The sequence below is a fragment of the Lepisosteus oculatus genome, chromosome 4 (genome assembly GCF_040954835.1).
Source record: "Lepisosteus oculatus isolate fLepOcu1 chromosome 4, fLepOcu1.hap2, whole genome shotgun sequence".
NCBI lineage: Eukaryota > Metazoa > Chordata > Actinopteri > Semionotiformes > Lepisosteidae > Lepisosteus > Lepisosteus oculatus.
The window spans coordinates 20,474,675-20,496,910 of NC_090699.1; the positions used below are offsets into that span (position 1 = coordinate 20,474,675).

General features: G+C 38.1%; 1 protein-coding gene across 1 annotated transcript in view; it reads right to left on the reverse strand.

Moving 5' to 3' along the window:
* fra10ac1 (FRA10A associated CGG repeat 1) overlaps positions 1-22,236 on the reverse strand; it is a 28,046-nt gene that overhangs the window by 2,113 nt on the left and 3,697 nt on the right. Inside the window, exons 2-13 of the mRNA XM_015346402.2 lie at positions 20,435-20,514; positions 18,129-18,224; positions 17,957-18,002; positions 16,255-16,331; positions 15,738-15,821; positions 13,701-13,785; positions 11,922-11,967; positions 3,640-3,753; positions 3,027-3,069; positions 2,766-2,881; positions 2,236-2,283; positions 505-589 (exon numbers count right to left, since the gene is read on the reverse strand). Coding sequence (XP_015201888.2) covers positions 505-589; positions 2,236-2,283; positions 2,766-2,881; positions 3,027-3,069; positions 3,640-3,753; positions 11,922-11,967; positions 13,701-13,785; positions 15,738-15,821; positions 16,255-16,331; positions 17,957-18,002; positions 18,129-18,224; positions 20,435-20,514 — 920 coding nt within the window. The remainder of the gene's footprint in view (positions 1-504; positions 590-2,235; positions 2,284-2,765; positions 2,882-3,026; positions 3,070-3,639; positions 3,754-11,921; positions 11,968-13,700; positions 13,786-15,737; positions 15,822-16,254; positions 16,332-17,956; positions 18,003-18,128; positions 18,225-20,434; positions 20,515-22,236) is intronic.

A 22,236-nucleotide genomic window follows, 5' to 3' on the forward strand; every position in this document is an offset into this window, starting at 1 on the left:
TTTATGATGATAGAAAATTAAACATTAATTTATGCATCATTAATTCTATACTCATGAAGACATGACATCGATATTATGATCATTATATGGGACAGGGTTACCCAAACTCAGTCCTTACTGGTTTCCCACCTAGTTAACCACCTGATTCTAATCACCCCCTTAACTGTGATCAGTAAAACTTAGGAAAAGGTTCACAAATTGAGTCTCAGTTATTATTATTTCTTCTTCACAGACCATTGTGTCTCAGAATAAATTGGTAAATACAGACCTTTTTGGTTATTTGAGCAAAGACCAGTTTTGATTAAATCGGGTATCATAAGAAGAAATGAGTCCCATAAAATTACATTTAAAGTCCACAAACTTTCCTGGCACTGTACCATTAACCAGGGCAGCACATTGCCAGTCTTCACTGAGCCTTTTCTCTAGCTCTCTAGGTTAGTATGAAGGAAGACCCTACTCATGAAACTAAGAGACCTTTAAGGCAATGAATAGCTTTTAACCAACCTTGACTTCTCCTCCGTACTTGGAGCAGGACCCTTCCAGTAATCTCCATCAGATGGACCTTCCTCTCCATCACTGCCTTCAGAACCTACATTGAACATCAGATGAGCAACAATAAGCAAAACTGGAAAAGCAAGATGAAAAAAAGTGAATTTCTTTTATATATTGCTGCAAATTCATAAATAGAAATACATTTGTACTGTTGGTCCAGCTACTGTAACTCTTTTTCTAAGGGATACTTGTCATCTACTGAAGAATAATTGCGATCATTCCATACGATGTTTAATTTTTTCACCATCCACTATGAACTAGACAGCGCAGACTCTTCCATGCGTAAACAGTGTAGCCCTGACACAGTTGGGACTTGTACACAATTTCTCACGGGCAGCTCCAGCTTCAGAGCTACACAGAGCCCATCCCTTGACAGAATTCTGCTGTCCAGAAAGACAGGGGCCACCTGCTGCAAAAGAATTCAACACAAAGGGATTCTGGGAGTGCAAAACAAGCTACAGAGCCATGTTGTTAAAATCTAGGCTTATTTCAAGAAATGACCGGATGAGATCACTGGATCAATTACCAAACGGGATAGATGGGCCTAGTGGCTTCCTCTTGTTTGTAATTTATCCATGTTCCAAGGAGGCTACCCTCAATAACAAGTAAATGTTAATTCCATGCTGGAAAGTAGAAAGTAGAAGACACACAAGGTATCTGTTAACCCTCCTTCAGGTGGCTTTCCTGTGGTTAGGCTCACACAGCAAGAACGTTCAACAGCCAAAACATTGTTTTTTCTTTCTGCTTTTCAGTGTGAAATTATTTTTTTCTGTTGTAGCCAACACGTCTTAACTCCCCATCTCTGTCAATAACAGCTTTGGTAGCAGGCTCAGTTACGACCTTGTCATACGTGCATAACCATATTAAATATTCACATTATGTTCACATTAATTTTATGGACAATGGGTTCTATTACTCTACCAATAAATATCTAACAACTTTTACAGGGGAGAAACTGGATTTCAAGTACCTCCGTAGCATAACACTTCTACACACTCTTAGCATTAGTTGCTCAACTGAGAAACAGGAGAAAGTTGTTTATACCTTTGGTAAGTGTTCAGCTGGTACTGTCAATCATTGCTCGATTTAAGAATGTTAAGTGTCCAAAAAAAGATCAAATAAAACATTAAAGATCTGAGGCCTGTCAGGAGCTACTCACTCATCCCCAAAGAGAAAAAAATGCACCCTAAAGCAGTCAGAACTGGCAGCATAGCTTTTTTTACAGCAACAGTCATCTAATGCAAGATAACATATCTGGACTTGTTAGATAAGGAGATGAACTTATAGCTCAGTCTTGACAGGGAAGCCTTGAAGAAGCACAAGCAGCTTGTGTGATTATTCTGGACAGAGCTGATGGCTGTCAGTCAGATAAATCCCACTACCTTTCTGCAAACAACGTTTTACAAACAAAACTTGAAACAAATTTGAAAGCATTTTTAACAATTGGAAAACACTTGTGAAGGAAACATTCTGTGCTCCAGTTAAATGTCTGTTACTGGATGTCATCAGGGTGTGTAATATGATTTAGATGTTAGAATTCTGTTGATCAGTAACTCTTTAAGAAACATGCAAAGCAGACCCAAGAGCTCACAGCTTCTTTGGCAGTCAGTCTCTAGCTGTGAGGTATCACACCATAACCTGTTTCTCAGCTTCTTAGTCTCTAGATATGGAATCTCCACATACCTTCACCTGATTTGCTTGAGTCCTGTGGGCTTCTGGAGGAGTGCTTTTCTGTTATAGAAAGGAACACCAGGTTGAACATTTTTTATCCTACTGGGAACATATCAATGGCAAGTGATACTGATGGTGCTTCACAGATTCTTAGTAACACTAAATTAGGTTTTATTTTAAATAATGTAGCTCTAAGGTAGTTACAGTATATTTAAGCAGTGTCCATGTCCCTTAATTAATTTCTTTACTTAGCACCTGGGTAATTGGCACTGCAGGGCTGCTGAACACTTACAAAGGTTATATTTATCCCTATCAGAGTTCACACTGACACAAGTCTTGAAAAGCACGTAGGTTACTATTCTAGCTCTACGACCTCAATTAACCCTTTGTCCCCTTCTGTGTCCTTAAACGACTCTCACAACTGAAGAGAACAAACATCAGGCAGTTATACACAAGCACTTTCTACAGTTATCTACTGTACCTCCAACTTCAGCTACTTAACCTCGTATATACAGTATGCAAACCAAGTCTTGTCCCTTTACCCTTCTTCTTCTTGTGTCTGTGTTTTCTGGAGAGGGATGACTTTGCTTTTTTCAACTGAGGCTCCTCTTCGTTGTCTTTAGTTTGCTGTCTTTTCTTTGCCTTAACTTCTTTCCTCCTGAAAATAAGAAGAGTAATTTTTCCATTTTTTCCTTTTTGTCCAAATCTCCTTTCAATTACTATGTATACTGTACATATTGAACCCAGTCTAGCTGTAGTTCCAACACATGCTGACAGTACTGGCCGAGAAACAGCACTCTTACCTATGATGATAGTTAAGCCTGTAGGAACACTCTGGGCAAAGCCCTGAAAAAAAGGCAAAAGGTTAAAAACTAAGCTCATCCCTTTTTTTCTCACTTGGAAAAAATACAGCAAGATATGGCAAGATGTTACAAACTAAAATAAATGGAATATTTAAGTATCAATACAAGCATTAAGACTTAAACGTGTAGGCTCTGCTTAGTATTCACAAAGACCTATGAAATTTGCAACATATAAATTGACAGTTATGTAAATATCAGTTGGGTCTGCTGAGGGAAAACAGCGGGGAATTAAGTGTGTAGCAAATCATTCAGACCTTTTTTCATGCAGCAGTCATGAGTATCTATAAAGTTGAGACCCAGTCAAACAGGGAGTAACAAGAATCGCAGTCACTGCCCACCAACATTTCTGAGGACTCAACCCCAGAAATAAAGTCATTTCAAAAACAAGGGGGAGGACTTTACTTGAAATAATTGTTCCATTCTCAGGCCACGCGCTAACTGGATTTGCCCCTTGCAGCGACTTGAGAACAGATTAGCAGCCACGGGATTATCCCTGAGTCCGCGGAGCAGAGAGCTGCACGGCCGGGCCCTCGTGAGTCCAGGGCAGACTTACGCAGCTTCACGAGGGCGTTCCTCTTCTCCCCGTGCTCAACGTAGGCAAAGTTCACCTCCCAGCTTTTCAGGCCTTCTTTCTTTTCACACCGCTTGTTTCCACAGAAGAACTGCCCTGAGAGACACACGTCCATTAACGGAGTACCAGGAGTACAATCGCCAGGTTACGGAACTCAGGTTCATACTCTACTACTTCCGATTCCACTCAAATAAATTCCAAACAGCCTAGCAAAATGATGAAAACGGAATGTGGTCATTATTTTAACCACTTTTCACACATCGGAAGATTTTTTTGACTTTCTAAAGCAGGGGTGTGCAGTCCTGGTGCAGTAGGGCTGCTGTGTCTGCAGATGTTCTGTATTATAAAGCACTGTGTCAGATTTCTGTCCTGGGGGTGATGCATGAGGCATCTGTTCCATTTTCAGCTTGGTAGGGTCCCCTTCGCATACAGTGTGTTGCCACAGCATAACTGTGTCAATGCCAGTACTTTTAATGTGGCAGGAGGCAGAAACAGGGGTACCACAGTATGAGTGAAATCCACCAAAAGAGATGTCTACAAAACAAATGTCAGATGTAACAGGTACTAAACACCATGTGACCTAACCTTCTGTAACTAACTACTCTGAAAGGTTTTTACAGATAAAAAAATATTTGTGGCAGCGAGGTCACAATTTGTTAATCTTTTGACATGGGATTGCTCCATATTAAGAAATTGTTTGCTCAGTTTTAAATAATCATTAGACCATTCCTCAGGCTGTTGTATCAGAATTCTTCTAACATTAGTGATTTATTGCTTGTTTTCCATACTTCATAGAATATATCTGTCATGCTCTCTTTATCTTTATTTTTTTATCTAGCTGCAGATACATGTCCTTGGAGTTGGCAAGTAGGAAAGCCATTTCTAGAAAGAGATTAAGTTGATTTATTGTTCTGTTAATCACGTGTTTCTTCTTTCTGCTTTGATTTCAGATGACAGACAAGCCCAGACCTAGCATAGTGCAGACTTTCGGGTGAGATGTTGCTCAATTTTCCTGGGTAAACACATTCCTGTGTTTGAAGACTTCGAATGTTATAAAAACTTACCCTTTTGCCAATATTTACAGTGGTTTCTCTTATTTTCATGCCTACATCTGAGGATATTTAAAAGTCAGATAAATGAGGCTCATCTCAAATGTGAATTATCTAGTGACAAAAGAAAGAGCTGCAGGGAACACTTTCTGTTAGATGTTTTCAGCAAGACTATCAATCTAATTGATCTTAGGACATGTTAGAAGCTCAGCTCAAGCATTTGGAATCATTTCTTTTTGGACAGTTTCTGATTAACAAATGGTGAATTCTACCCATAACAATTGCCTGTCCACTGGTGTCAAACTTGGTAACTAAAGGATCTGCTGGTGCCCACTCTAGCTCAAGTTCTCAGCTACAATTAGTTCACCTAGCACTAGATTCAGTGTGTTTTTAAAGGTGATTTCAAAAGAAATGTGATCGGGGTGCAAATCAAATTACTGTAAGTGAACAAAACGATTAGTCCACTGAGGCCATAGAGCACTAAGGCCTAATGCTGGCAAAAGCCCTACTACTTGACACTTTTACCCAGTACATACTGTATAGGAGGTGCCTTCAGCTGTGGACACTTCTGCATGTCTCACTCGACTGCAAATCTGAGTCAACCTGAATCTTCTCTTGTCAATATGACCTAGGCCTTATCAGTACCAAAGTTTTTTTTTCCTTATTCTATTGCCAAACATACAGTAAGCACAGTATTTAAAGGGCAGAGTGAGTCTTCTGTTGTAATAAATAACTATAGACTTAAACCAAATTGTGAAAAAGGTTTTTGACGCAGCATCTCTTGGGAAATTTGGTCAATTTAAACATCTAAAGGAATGATAAATTAACTTTTCCAAAATTATCATGTGCCTTTACCCACAGTGATATACAGTGTTTACAAATATGATTATACTGGAGATAAGAGCAAATACAATGAAATTACAATAAAGCTGGTAAATAAAATGCAAGACAAGCACACCACTAAAATAAAATATTTAAATGGCATGATATGTACCACCACGATGGCAAGTGTGGACAGATAATATACAAAAACATTGTACAAAAGCACATATTTGTATAATAGGTTCAGACTACATCTGAAAGAAGATTTACTTTGTTCTTTCAGGATTTTTGAGGAAACGCTTATGAACATGTTCGCCTCTGTGCAAAAGTTTAGACTTGCCTTCCTATACTTGGCTAAGGGATGAAAGGAATGGAGAGAAAAGGGGAAATAAAAATAAAATTTCTGCTTAAAACCTTTAAAGATCTATGTTATTTAAAGCCACTACATGCAATTCTACCACATTCGTTTTTGTGCTTTAATCCTGGTGTGAGAGAAAGAGTTTTTACATACAAACTACAGTCTGGCACCACGTTCCAAGTGCTATTGCACTCCCTCCTGTGTTTCACAAGTGTAATACCAATTACTATCTCCTGTACATGACACCAAAATTAAGAAAAATTAATTAATCTGGTTTGCAATTTCATCTAAAGCAACGTACATCACGTGTGACAGAATCACAACTGTCTTACTCACAGACATAGGGCTGAAACCCTACACCTTGCAACTGCCCGTCTCATTAAAGCTTCAAACTGAAATCAACAACTACAGGGCACTAGAGCATTTTCTCCAGTAGCACATCTTCTGAGGCTTTGCTAAAAACAGATTCTAAAAATGAAATCTTGCACACCTAATGTGGTTTATCTCACTCATTGCCTTAAGGATTATTAAGTATCTTTCTGACTGAATAAGATAAAAGCGATATTCTGCCCACACAAGTAACAGTTTTATTTCTGTCCTAACTTCTGAGCAAGCTATAATTATGAACAATCATGACAGTTCGAAAAACAAAGCATTTCGATAAGCCTAGCTTGAATTACCAATACTATTTTCAGTGCCAAAAGAAAGTTAAATTGTCTTAATAAATTATTAACTGAATCGACACATTGAAGATCCAGCTCTATTTACTTTAAACCACAAATTTGAACCTGACCACACAGTCGAAAATAGCACTGCAGTGTTACGTTTCCTATTTAAACACAGACTTTTAGTTCACGATCAGGACGTACCTAAATCCATTTTCTCCCCCAACACTGTCACTTTCTGATGAACGCAGGGCAGCGCAGTGGCATGGCATTTAACCCAATTACTTCATAGCCCTTGTGTTGTGGGTTCGATTCTTGAACTAAGTTAATTTGTTATGGATTGTGCAATTTCTCCCCGTGTGTTTCTCACCTTTTGCTAGGTGGACCAGTTTACAGTATTCAAGGACACGCTGGCCAAGCTAATTGGTGTGTCTCTGTGCTTGTGTACACACCTTGCCGGACCATGCCCCGGGTTACAGCGACCAGCAACAAGTGACGTCTGATAATGGATGGATGGCTAGCTTAAGGCAATATTACACAGTAATATGAAGGTAGGTCACAGATTGGAAGGGTTGAATAAGGTCTGTAATAAAGTTATAGTCTATCACCTATAACAAGGCTGAAAGGTTATTCATTTAAATGAAATCATTCTTAATATCTAATAGTTGACCTGAACTAATGATCTAATCTAATTATCAAAGCTGAAACTGAATCAAAGATTACTTTGTTTTAATTAACTGCAGCCATTATCCACAGTACAGTATACTGTATACTGAAAATTATTACTTTGGCTACGAATGAATTCAGGGCATGTCCTGCCATTCAATAGCATTAGTGCTCTCCCTAGCCAATTATCTCATTTCACCAATGACGTATATCAGAGTGGGGTTTCCCTATAGAATTAAATCACTTGTAAAGTAACTTTTAATCTTCAGACACCATCAAATATGTTACAAAGGTCTTGAGCCGAGTGCCCAAAACACATTAGTGTAAACCTTAAGTCTCATCGATAATCATATCATCCCATTACAATCTGGAAATGATGCAAAGAGCTGGGGTTTTCCCTCAAGGAACATAACATATCACAACATGTCACACGTGACATGACTTTCGCCTCTGACGCTGAACAGCGACCAGATAATAAGGCACAGAGGGATAGCTGACGATCACAGTGAATTTACTGCAGACTGAGTCTGGGCTGAGGAAGAAGGTCACAACTCAGTTCGTCAGCAGACACGTCACAGCTTATGAAGGAGCAAAATGTCGTGTAGCATATGGTTTGCAAGCATCATGGCTCAAAAGTGTGATGCTCACAAATCTTGCTTTAAGAGTATTACGAGAGGGCATAACTAGGCAGGACTGAGTCCAGCTGCTCTCCTACAGCATTTCAGAGCAGTCACAACAGGACACTGACTGAAAGGAAGTCGTTCAAGCCTGTCAGTATGAGTGTGTGACTTGTATTGCTTTATTACCTAACCACAAAACACAGTTTAATGCAGAAGTCCTGTACCTACAAGTACAATGGGATGGAAGACCATAAGAGTGTGGATGTCAGGATATTGTCAAGAAACTTTAAAAAACATCCAGGGTATTTCTTTTAATTACCTTCATGATCTCAAATGAACTGATAATATTTAGGTATTGCAATAATGGAGCACTCTTGATACCTGGTTCACAAATTGTATTAACTACTGTTTTAGAAATTATCATACTGTTATGCATAATAAGGCCAAAACCACTGAATCAAACAAATGACCATGTATGCTACATGTCCTCCTCAGATTTGATAAATATACAACAAAAGAAATACAACCAAATAAAAACGTCATTACGAAACATGTGCATTCCAGATTTTACTGACTCTTATCCTGTATCTTTCCTTATGTGTTACCTTTATTTCAGGCAATTCTGAACAGATGTGTGAACAATAACAAAGAAAGGTAAAAAGACTGCATTTCTGTCTACCTGATCAGCTCAATTTTAACAACTGGAAATTTCTATGCAATGGGAGTCTACGTTCTCCTAAACTCAAAAACTCAGCTCTACAAAACAAATTGCAACTGCACACTGAATTGTTGTCAATTCAACTGCATTCAGTTGCCGATTGCCTTTAGGAAGTAAAGGTGATTTTGATGTAAGAAGTTAATGCAATTCCCATTAGAGATTTTCTTGTCCTTCAGAATACTGGCTTAAATAACTATGCAAATGGAACTGAGAGGACCTATGGTAGTAGCATGATCAAATGAGAGAGATTGCTAAGTACTGTAGTAGTGTGGAATTTATCAACTCAAACATTTAAACACCACACACAAGGTTTATCAAAGCCACAGAACCTGAAAATGATCTAAAGCACAGGGATTAATCGATCCAATTAATTAATTATTAACCAATCGTTTGTTCCAATGAGTCATTGATCAAATTAATTAATTGTTATTGATTAGTATTCTGGGAACTGGAGAGACAGTACACCTCTCATTACCAAATGTGCTATCCAACTTGAGAGCAATAACAAGTGTGCTGAAGTGTGTATCTAAAGCACACCCTATTCACCGCAACTGAGCAAATACAATCCTGAGAACATGATTGTAAAATTATATATAAGAACATGATTATAAAAAACAAGGATCGATATTTTTAAACATGCTAAAATAATCTAAAACAATAGCATAGGCCTAATCCTTGAAAACTTGTATTTTGTCTTGCCTTACAAAATGTAGAACATCATTAAAAGCAGTTCTTAAACTGAGCTATAAATGTGCTTATCTAAATGTTGCAGCCCCAAAAAACATGAAATCTGAAAGGTCTCAGAGCTGACACCAGGATAAAATCCATAATGTAGCTGTAGGCTCAGTTACTTATCTCTGGGGGGCTGGGAAGCCAAGATGTGAAATATAATATTGAAGACTGCTGAGTCATGTTTATCTAGGTACAAAATATTCATTATTATCATGTTAGACCAATGTAAGATGTGTATGGGTGTAAATCATAGTACACATGTATCCTACAGTGATAATTTCACAATGCTGGCTTCTAAAACCGGAAAAGATATAGGGTACATTGAAGTACATGGTACATCTTTGTTTGAAAAATCAACACAATATAAAGCCACATTGAATTTGCACCATATAATAAAGTAAAACAAAAACAATCCAACATACTTGCAGAAAACCGGCTTAATGTGACACTAATAATAAACATTATAAAGCCATATTGCTAACACCTGGGAGTAATGAACTGCATGAACTCAAAATCTACTGACCTACTTTAGTTTCCCTTGAGGCTTATATTACTTAACCACCAATCTTACATAATATAGAAAAAAATGGGAAGAAAATATCTTTAGACATGTACTGGAGTGTCACTGCGCAATCCAGGGACCTTTAGTTGTCTACTAAATCTGCCATATGGACTCGACTTTTCTATTATATATTGGACATTTTTAATAAAAGAGTCAAGAAAGAGGAAAAGGCAAATTGCCCACATTTTAAACTGAAACACTATCCAGTGCTTCAAATTTAAACCTAATCTTGTTTCTTAAGTTCTAAGAACTGCCTTCTTCAACCATCCGCATTTATTAGCATCTGGTAACAAATGGGCAGTTGAGGTTTAACTCAAATTGAAATCCAGAAGCTCAGCAGTACCAGGATATAACCTTCTCCAAGAATAAAATAGATTGTACTGCACTGAACACTTGAACACAGAGATTTAGCAAACGTGACAGATCATTTTTGTGGCAGTAATACAATGAAAACTACTCAGAACCTCTGACAGATCCAATACCTGTTTTGTATTAGTAGTTTTAACAGTCATGTACATAAAGAAAACCTTAAACAGTTATATTTCAGGATGTGAAGGAAACAGATCTTTCCATTTCGTAACCATATGACGCACATGTAAAATAAAACCACCAATGTTTAAATGCAAATCTGAAATAATGTTGAGGACTTGTTGAATCTTCCTTTTTCAAAATAATACTATCATTAGGGGAACCAAAGTAGTAACAGTAATAACAATAAAAATTAAAGCTATGCTTACTGTTTTCTGTGGATTTATTGTTCTATTATTAAATACATCCTTTGCATCTTGACCCGATGCGATTAAGTTGCTTTGGATCTTGACAAAGCAAAATCACTTTAGATGTTTTCTCCAAACCTATATTTTGGTTTTGTGAGAAACAGTTCTCTTCTGCTGCATCATCTATGCACTAGGGATCCTGACCACCACTTCAAATGGAACAGCACGTAATTACACAATCACTCCTCAGGGATTTGGGTATATACTCTGGTATGGTTACCCCAAAAAAGTATTGGTTCTTTAATTAACAAACAGTATATTGTGAACTGCTAGATTTTAAACCTGGAGATGAGGGCTCCAGCAGTTGCAGATGATCATTTCATTCCAGGTCTGTCTGCAGGTCTGCAGCCCCCTCTAATGGCATAATCACAAACACACGTCTTCTGCATTTAACTCCTCTCTCAGCCACACCTAATGCAGCAAATATTAATGCTTGTTAACGTCCAGCTGTGTGGCTGGATCGGGTGATTCATTTCAAAGTTCGGCACCCATCTTTCAGTTGCATAATCACATCCAAGCTTATTAGCTCTAAACCCACCATTTTCTTATTTACACTTATTTTGTTATTATACTTAATATTTTTAATAAGTGGGCTGCAAAGGAACAAGTAAAGGTGCATTCCCTGCTGAAAAGAGAAGAAAAGAAACACAACGTTTCGGCTGTGGAGCCTTCTTCGTGTGTCACTGCTGACGCAGCCACCTACTGTACTTGAACTTTTTAATAAGCGGTTGCGTTGTAGTTTTTGTAGTTGTTGTCATTTTAATTTTTACTTCTCAGGACTTTATCATCATAATAATTGGTGCTGTACAGCATTAACCATTGCCCTCTTTATAATCTCCACTGTGTGATACTTACAGCCAGTCGCAGTTCCTGCTCAGGACTAGGTGGTTTAGAGATGGAGGGCTGTTGCACAGACCACACAAAACCACCGATCGACCTCCAAAAAAATGCACAAACTAGTCCTAGACCTGTATACTGCTAAATACTGAAATTAAAATCAGGCTATCCACAACAACAGCACATTAGAACCACTGCCACAGAGTGTTATCAGTCTAGTTAAAACAACAGATCTGTAATACCTACTGTACAGGACTAACAAAAGGCACAGAATGATTTCAAACAAGTCTCCCTTAGAACAAAAATAAATCTGAGTGAGATTTCACAATGAATTTAATTAGACTGATTCAAGAAGAAAATAAATTATGTTGGTAGCAAAGAATAAACGATAAACATTTCACTTAAGCCTGTGCAATAAAGTTTGCTAAATATCCACCATAAATATAATATGGGTTTTACCTTTTCCCGAAATCACTTCTGTTTCCACTCGCCATCGGAATCCAAACTGCCAGGGAGAACAAATACATTTCACAACAAGAATCAATAAAGAAATAAGACACGACAGGGCGACTGGGATAAATGCTATATTATAGCTGCACAACACACTCCCTGGATTTTATCTGTAATACAGTGTCTTGCCTCAGTAAAATAAAAAAGTGTTACCTTTTGAAATGATTTTTAAAATACAGTATATGCTTACACCACATAAAACACACTTTACAGCTTTTTGAGGCATGTAGTATGAAAACACAGATTCTTTCCACTTGATGCAACTTTGCCTGCAGGTAAAACCAAAGGGGTCAATCTGAGACTACACAATCATAGATCACATTCTTCTGATGTCATAATTCAATATGATATCCAACTTTACATGTTTAAAAAATCAAATACATATCAAAAAGTAAAAGAAAATATGTCTGATTAAAAGTACGATGGGTTTCAGAGAAAACTGTTTGACCCAATAAATCAATACACAGCTTAGATGCTCACCACTTGTTTATACAAGTCTTTTTGGAGTATTAGAACAGTAAACACTGAAATAGTTTGTGATTATATGGGCTACAGTCCTATCTGAACCAGGGTTTTCAAGCAGAAATCCTTAATCCCCAATTAGCTACAAATCCTGCATTCAATTTCATAGTCATGTGATGGCCTGGTGTGGGCATATAAAATATCACTGCACCTGTGAGCTGCAGGTTTGGGTGTTATCTCAAGTCAAATGGTGTAGTGATTCCCAAAACAATTGGAGTTCAAATTTTGTGGACAGATCTGTGGTGTTTAGACATCCATGTTGATTAATAGGGAATCCCCATTCCTCCAACTGTATGGACACCAGAATCACACCTGCCAAGTCCGGTGTTTACTGGCCAGAGAGACCCTGAAGACTGCTGTGGACACCAGAATCACACCTGCCAAGTCTGGTGTTTACTGGCCAGAGAGACCTTGAAGACTGCTGTGGACACCAGAATCACACCTGCCAAGTCTGGTGTTTACTGGCCAGTGAGACCTTGAAGACTGCTGTGGATACCAGAATCACACCTGCCAAGTCTGGTGTTTACTGGCCAGAGACCTTGAAAACTGCTGTGGACATCAGAATCACACCTGCCAAGTCTGGTGTTTACTGGCCAGAGAGAGCTCGAAGACTGCTGTGGACGGGAAAATCAAAGCAGCTACGTGTAAAGTTTCAATTTAATCAGCGCAGCAGTTCATAAAATGAAGATTTTCTAATGAATTTACACATATATAGGTCAGGAGACCATTTTATTTTTGTTACAAATATATTGAATAATCCATCCCAGTGTATCATTCTGGCGGCCTAGCTGCTAGACAGCATGGCCTCCGAACATGAGCAGTTCACTTCCTGTTGGGGAAAAAAAAGAAGTTCCTCAATAAGAAGAAAAAAAATAAAACTAGAGAGCACAGCTTCCCATTTCCAGCCCACGGTTCCTCACATCCTGACTTAAGTTATCCAATTAAACCTTTAATTATACTAACACGTTGCTTGATTCAAATGCGTGCGTCTATTTTTTTGCTCCTTATAAAATGTAACAGTTAAAAGGAACCTCCCATATGTTCAAGAGCACAAAACAGCGAAAGTGGTCAAATGTCCAAAAAGGGTTTATGTAACTGAGAGTTCAGCGGAAACAAGAACCGGCAGGTGTGGGGGTCCCGGGACTAGGATGGGAAATCGATACTCTAGGGCATAAAAAGCAAACAACACAGAGAAAGTGCACACACCTTGTTTTCTTTGTATCTGCTTAGGTCAGCAATGCAGTACTCTTTAAACAGCTTGTCATAGTACTTTTTTGCAAGCTCCTTCTCCCTGCCAATAAAAGAAAACAATTATTCAGGCCATTAAAATTGTTTGTAAAAGCCTGACCAGCAACTTCTGTTCCAGAAACAAGCTTAATGGTATTTGAGAAAACATATTTATATATTGTCAGCAATAACATTTCATATTTAGTTCCAGATAAAGAAAGTAGTTGAAATATGTAATGAATAAAAACACAAGACTATTAAATAGTTTCTTAAGCATCATTCAGAGATGGAAATTGAACAGACCCAGGATACAGACTGAGAGACTGTTGTAACCAGAAGGAGTTTTATGTTAGTCCCCAAATACTGAAAAATCTCTATTGTAGGGAAACCTGTCATGGAACTATTATAACTAATTGTTAATTAAAACAAGAAAATTGTGAGCAGGTGTGAAAGCTTCCAAGATGTTCCCTACTCTCTAGCTTTAACAGAAACATGAGTAAAGTGCCAGTAAACTAAGGTAAAACTGAAATGATACCTCACCAAGCTTAGACTTCGGTAGTGATAAAGCTCAGGGGATTGAGCAGTTACTGGTACAGAGCATGTTTCACCAAGAACATGGTACCTACTGCAGGCCTGCAACATGTGAGCTATAGGTTTAAAGCATGTTAGGGTGATGAAACCTGCCAAGATACCAGTCTAGAGGAGTTATGTTTCCTAAGATAGTCAGTAGTTTTAAGAATAAAATAGCAGTCAGGAAGTCATTAGAATGCCACCTAGTAAGTTTGGAATTCAGGCTCCAAGACTTTTGCTTAGGAGTATTTTGCAGTTCAGGATATAATTAGAAGAGAATCAAAATGGGTGTCATCTTGGTTTATGCAGTTCTGTTTCACCATATTTTAGCGACATTGTTGGATTAATAATTCTTACCATGTGTGCAGCCTACCAGTTTAAAAGAATAGCAGTTAGCAGTATGGTTTATGGTTTCTGCAGGTGAGGTGACTTGATCTGGGTTTATAAAGGATGAAACCTGTCAAATTTCAAATCAATGGCAGCCAAGACAACAGTAGTTCAAATCTGCAAACAACATGGCAGTCAATATTGTGGTTAATGAAGCAGGCCCATTTCACCAGAGTAACGGCACTGCCAGTAATGACAGCTGGCAACAGGACAAGCAGTCGCTGAAGAGGAGCAGTCTGGGCAGCAGGCCGTGTTTCGCCAAATAGGAATACTACTGCTACAACTCGTGAGGTGTAAATCAGACGCAGCTTTGGCTGTTCATGAATCTGCCTCATGTGTCATGGTGTGCAGTAGTTTCCAAGACAAAGGCAGCTTCAGATGCGAAAACAAAATGGTTGTCAAGGAGTTATCTTGGTGGATGCAGGAGTTAAATGTTTGGAGTTAACTGGTTAAACATTTTTAAACAGTAAGGGTTAGTGGCATGGAAATTAAGAAAATTTTATTTTTAAGCTTTCTTAAGATATTTAAATATTAATATTTGAGTACTTTTTTTCTGTCAGTGGATGTCTTTCTTTCCTCTATTTGTATGTATATTTGTGTGTCTTTGTTTTTTTCTTGTCATTAAAAAAAGAAGAAACTAAAATGGTTGTCAAGAAGCCACGTGGATTGTAGCAGTAATGTACTTTTCACATAGATTCATCCTATTAGTAATACATTTCGATCTACTAAATTTGGAGTTATTTCTCAAACATCTTTAGACTTGGTTTGCTTGACAGGATGCATTTCTTAAAGCGCCCATTATCTTTGGTGGCTAAAAAAAATATCACACAAAGGTGCAAACTTGAAAAGGTCTTAGATATAATTTACCAACTTCCAATCTATTTCCACTTGGATTCCTAAAAAGAAATGGATGAATATCTTCCACCATATTGCACTGTATGCATATGTCTTCAGAAAACAAAATCAATGAAATTGTGTTGGAACGTTTCCACTAATCAATCAACAATCATTGCTTCCCTTCAGGCACTCTATTCTGAGATTCATACTCAGCTGGTTTACCATGTCATATCCTCTTCATCCTCCTCTCTCCATAAGAAACGATGGTTTTCTCTCAGCACATCTACATCCGTTTTATCATTTGCCCTAAAAAAAGATTATGAACATACAATAACAGTGAATTACCAAACAAACACCAAATTTGATAAATCAGTCCCTTTTTACAGATTTAGTATTATTTCACCATAATACATGCACCTAATCCAAAACTATATCCAGTCTTATACTGCAACTGGATTAAAGAAAAAAATTGACATTTGTTCATAACCACAAAGTTGATAGTCCAACCAGAGGTCATTACTACAAAGGACTCTGTTAAATCAACTTTTTGACAAAGCTGCTGGGCAGAATTCTAAACACAGTTCACAAAGCAATCTATTTGTTAGAAGCTGCTTGCTTGTGTCCAATGGAAACCTGCCATCAATAATACCAGCTTGCATTTATACAGTATAGTGTCTTTCATCCCATGAGCTTTACTCAAAACAGGAACGTGCACAAATACTTGAGAAGTTATACTTACGTTGAACGTTTAAAATCCTCCTTCTTGCCACCATAATACAATATATAGTCACTCACAAACTTCTTATGTCTGTCATACTGGATAACAGTTAATTAAAGACAAAATAACTATAAAACAGGCAGGCAAAGCAGTTCTAGTGAAACTACACTATAACTTGTCACAATATTTCACATCTATCACAAAATTATGATGACATACAGCATCCACAAGACAGGTGACTTCTTTTGTCACTACATACTGTATTTGATCATATTCAAAATAGTTAAGAAATAGGTACAGTAGCTTGTACAGATAGCTCTGTGACTTTTAGCCCACACACGATATAATACAGCAAACCCTTTCATTCTGTTACATTTACTGACAATTAATTCATTTTTAAGACATGCTTCATCTTGCGGTCCTTAAAGATGCACATACATAAATATATTTCAGGCATTACATCATAAAAGGCACTTTGCTAGAGAAAGCATTTTTTCTAGCTCATCATGTGCAATCAGGTCTCTCTTCATTGTTCCTAGCAGGTAAAAACCGACTAGGATTTTCTTGGAATTATTATATGTGATTGTTTTGAATTTATTTCCAACAGCTATTGTTTTCAGAAATGCAATTACAGGATATTATGTCATGGAACACACATCTGTCTCATAATATTTTATGTTTTTCATGAACAAGCTGTAAAAAAATGTAAGTGAAACCACATACTTGCGTTATAACCCAGCAAAATAAAATGCAAAGCCATTTGTTTCTTTGGAGAGAGCTAATCTAACAGATGAGATAATCCAATAAATGAAGTGAAAACAGTGCGACACACACTAGACAGAACAATGCCATCTGTTGTGAAATCCACCCTATGATTCATGATGGATCAAGAGGGGAAAAAAACACAAATGTGAGCCGAATGGAAAGATGAAGTAAAATGTATCAACCAGTTCCACTGCTGTCATAAATTCAGAAATTCCCTTGAAGAATACAGGGTGCTGCTCGTCTGAACCTCACAATGTTTTGAAACAGCCAGGGCTGCAGCATCTTACGAATGTGTTTCTGCAAAGCTGAGTCTCTAAGGCTTTCAGAACGGCACACACAACAATGAAAGTGAGAGGTTAGCGCACTTAAGTTAGACCAGGGCTGTCCAACCCTGGTCCTGGAAAGCCCCAGTCCAGCAGGTCTTGGGGGTCACCTTTAATCCTCCAATGTCAAAAGATAAGAAACAATTCCATTGTGATCAATGAAACAGGTGATTTGTTAAATTAGCTAATTTACAGATCATTTTGGACTAAAATCTAAACAGTCTTCAGCACTCAAGGACTAGAGTTCTCTTAATACAACAAATTACTTGCTTGATTCATCAATAGCTTACAAGTGTGGCCAATCTTTAAAAAAAATAGGTGATATACAGTATTAGACTAGCTGTTATTGGAGCTTTTCAGAACCAGGGATGATGACCCCTGAATTAGACTGCACCACTGCTTTCATCACTAATCTGGGCCGACAACCAAAATGACTTACATTAGTAAACATTTTTACAGCAGCAACAAGTGGACTCGGGGGGGGACTCGGACATGTTGATAAAGCCGATACCTTTCGAGAAACGTCTGAATGAGAGCCTCTCTATCTACTAGCAAGCAAGCTTGATGGGTCGGATGGTCTATCCTCTTTCATAACCTTTCTTATGTTCGCTGCAGTGTCCAGAGTGAAAGGATACGGCATTCATTGAAATCAGGTGGTGACGCCTGTTCCTTGCTTCTTCCCTGTGAAATTAGAAATTCAAATTCGATCAACCACATTCAGCAGTTTACAGTGTGTGATTTTTACAGTGTACTTTGAACATGGATGTTCCACTCCCACATGGAAGCACCACTGCATGTAAGACTTACCGATCCCATTCCTGTGCCGCAACATTCCTGTGGGCAAGCTTAGCATGCTTTTCTCTCTGAAATGCCTTCTGCAGAAGGGGGTCATCTTTACGGAATCTAAAATTACAAGGTTAAACACTGCTTACAGGTGCTAGTCACACAATGTATTTCTCCTTACTGCTGCACTGCAGAGCTGTGTTCCTGTTCTTATCAAAGAGTGACATCTTTAATAGTTGACCGGAAGGATATCAGGCAACCCACACCCAGAAACCATTAAAAAAATCATGAAATACCTTAACAGGGTTTATTTCAGTAGTGTGTCTTTGTCTTAACCCTTAGTTCAAATATTCAAACAGCTCATTAGATGTAAGATGAGACCGTTTTTGAGCTGCTACTGCACATTCCAGAATTTCTGTGAGAGACATAGGACAGTAGCTGTCTACTACTTCACAGTCCTGGTCAAGATTTATTAACACAGGTGTGTTTAGACTTTAAACCTCCAGGCACAAGACCAGACTTCAGAGACTTACTGTTGAGGTCATTACATAAGGACAAAGAGCAGAGAGGCTAGCTGTGAGTAGAGGCATGGGAATGCAAAATTCAGGTAGCAGGTCTCATTTGCCATGACTGCTAGAGGTGAGGTCAACTGATGGGTATTAATACTGTGTATTTTGCTGTGAAAGATTTGCATATATCACCTTGCATGTGTTTGGTAGAGGGAGGAAAAGCAGATTTAATGTTCTTTGATGATGAACCTTTTAATTTTAGATTAAAATCAGACTTAATTTTATTGATGATGAAAAAAACTGTAGGACTACTGTAAGCTCTCTCAATATGATGAGAACAGATCTGGTGTATTATGGGCATTCCTATAAAGATACCCCTGTACCGACAGAACTGCCGATGTTGTTTATTCGTCTACAGATTTTGTTCTACCGCCTTCATGGAGCAAAGTTCACTTGCGGTCCAGGGGAAGAATAAGCAAAATAAAGAAGACAATATTTCACATACACTAAAACTACCACTGTCGGGGCCACATTATACAGAGAAAGAATCCTTAAGTAAAATAGTCTAAATAAAATTAAGTAAAATAGTTACACTAATAGGAAAGACAGTCCGGTGATCCTTTAAGATACTTAAAGTAGTGTGTTCCACCCATCAGACTACTTCTTTTAATACATTATATTGAATATCTGCTTTTCTTTTGACTCGGAATTCAGAAAGACGTTCCTTGCAAGACAAATATTTATAGATACAAATCTATATGAAATCTATATAGTTACTTTAGCATCACTAATAAATGATGAAATGTCCAACTTAATTTTTTTTTCTATTTACCTTGCTGGTATTTGTATATGGTTTGGCACTGGAGGGGAGTAACGTGAGTTTAGGTCAGGGAAATGAGACCTTTAGAGCTGAGATCGGGTGAGACTGAAACGTGACTCTGCCTCTGCTTTACGTGGTATTTTTACAATGTTTCAAGTGTGAGTAAGCAACTGAGCTGACCTTTTAATCTGCACTGTTTGAGCACACGCTGTCCTGTGGCGATATGGTATGCAAGTCCAAACTGCAGAGCACACAAGTCCTATGACAGTGCTAATTTTCTCCATTGTCTTCTTTATAAGTATCTTCCAAGCTGTTTGCAGAATTTCTGTTCTTAAGGTTATTTTATTCTTCTGAAACCTCAGAGAAAGAACAGTTTCTCCAGAGCAAACATGAACTGTACATAAATCGATTAAACTTGGGCTTTCAATACCAAACTGGATGATACAAAAGTAGGCAATTCACATTGTAAATGAACAGGACCCATGACACAAACATAACCAGAGACCCACAACACTAAACAAAGCAGCTGGCTGATGAGTTAACCGTGTTACAGATGAGGAATAAACCTTGAACACATTCTGCAACAAAGCACAGCAAACTAGAAAAACATCACGTTCAGACGAACGTAAATTGAACTAAACAGTAATCTCAATGTTAATCCCTAGGGAACCAATTTATTTTAGTGAGACACTGTACCGTGTGCTAATTAACAAATGGAAAAGGCAGTCGCCCATAATCAGTCTCAATACAGCTGCAGGTTCCAGAAACTCGGACAATATAACAAAATAAAAAAGTAACTGGATACTTAAGCACAGATAGGTTTCCTACATTTATTTTGCTAACGCAGTAAATTATGAAACTATCAGAATCTCCTTGACGCCATGCAGACAAACAGACCCGTACGGCCTTGAAATGTATTGATAAAACAGACTGAGGAAATTCATTTTAAAATTGTGCAGTCATCTTCTAAGAGATCGATCAAGCGTAACTCAAAGTCATACCTTTTTTGTTCATACTGTATTTTTTCTCCTTGGCTTTCATCTTCACTGAAGTCTGAGTCATAACCTCCAACTCCATGCACCTGGAATAGATTTATTAATTACACTGTCTCTGTCCTGCTTTTTCATCTGCGGCCTTTGATTATAAATAGAGCGAGTTCGGGGGAGAAACAGAAGATATTAATGCTCACCACATTGTTTCAGAATGAGCTATAGAGTTTAGCACTAATCCACAAATGATTCACTTATCACACCGCTGTAACTCATTAAACTAATCCTGCATTAAAAAGGTATGGTTCTGTCTCTAAAAAGAAACCATGTGTCGTATATCTCTACCAAAGACGTTTGTGTTGTAAACCTGATACAATGGTGCTGAACACTCAACTGCAAAAGGAACTTTGATCCACCGGTGGGGCCCCCAAAATCCCAGTGGTCTGAAACCCCAATGTCCTCTCTAGCTTGCATGTAAATCCAGAGCTTTGTGAAGATTTTTAGACCAGCACTTACAATTCATAGAGAATAAATATTCTGCATGTGTCTACAATGGGATCTACAGAAAACAACAAAATCTGCTCAGGCTTAATTAGGTGACCCTGCTCTTGAATGAACACCTCAGCAAACGACGGGAAACTAAAACCCATCCTCTCGAGTTTCAAACTCACTTGCTTGGGTGGATCATCACTTTCATGACCTTCTGGCCTGAAGGTCAGGATTATGGTTAAGACTGAGGTTGAAGCTCTGGAAGAGTAATGAAGTTTTAACAGCTCTTTGAGGGTAAAGGCTTTCAGAGATAATGAAATGGCACACCCACTGTGATCTGTACATGCAATCTATCAAGCATGTAACTGCTGATATATTTGAAAATTAATGTCAAAAAAGGACCGTTAACTGTCTTAAACTTGATTTGAAATGCCAGAGTACGCTCTTCCACAAGATATGTAATTCTAGGACAGATTTGCAATATCCGGCACAAATTCATGCAAATCACAGACACTCTAATCTGTGATGTTCCCTAGAGTGTGTTCAATGACACTATTAAAAAGCTATTTTTACTGCACAGCCTTTAAAAACGGCATCAGGAATGATTCCGGTGTGACAGGAACATTCTCCTTCTTGATCAATTGGGGCTAACCTCATGCTGTGCAGATTATAAGTCTTCCCCTTGCGCTTAAGTTTTGGCTCAAGCTTTTAAAATGATTAATGCAACCCACGGACTGCAAATGGAAGATGCTGATTAAATAGAACTTCTAAATCTTTGTGGAGACCTCAGCATTTCTTTCAATGGTTCAATATATATTACAGGGCTTGTTTAAACAAACAGCACAAAGGTTGTTTCAAAATATTGATATGCTTTTCTTGTGCTTCCTGTGAAAAGGAACATAAGAAGTTATCAAAGCTTTCAGCTAAAGGTAAAAACAAAGCATTAAAAATGTTTACCTATTCTGGTTTCCACTTCTGTATGAAGAAATATTGTGTATCATACAATATTATTGTGCCGAGTAAAAGATAAGGAACATATAATTAATTCATTGCTTACACTTATATAGCGCTTTTCTGGATACTCCAATCTAAGTGCTTTACAGGTAATGGGGATCCCCTCCACTACCACTAATGTGCAGCATCCACCTGGATGATGCGACGGCAGCCATAGTGCAAGAACGCTCACAACACACCAGCTATCAGTGGGGAGGAGAGCAGAGTAATGAAGCCAATTCATAGATGGGGATTATTAGGAGGCCATGATTAGTGAGGGCCAATGAAAAAATTTGGCCAGGAAGCCCAGGTTACACCCCTGCTCTTTTCGA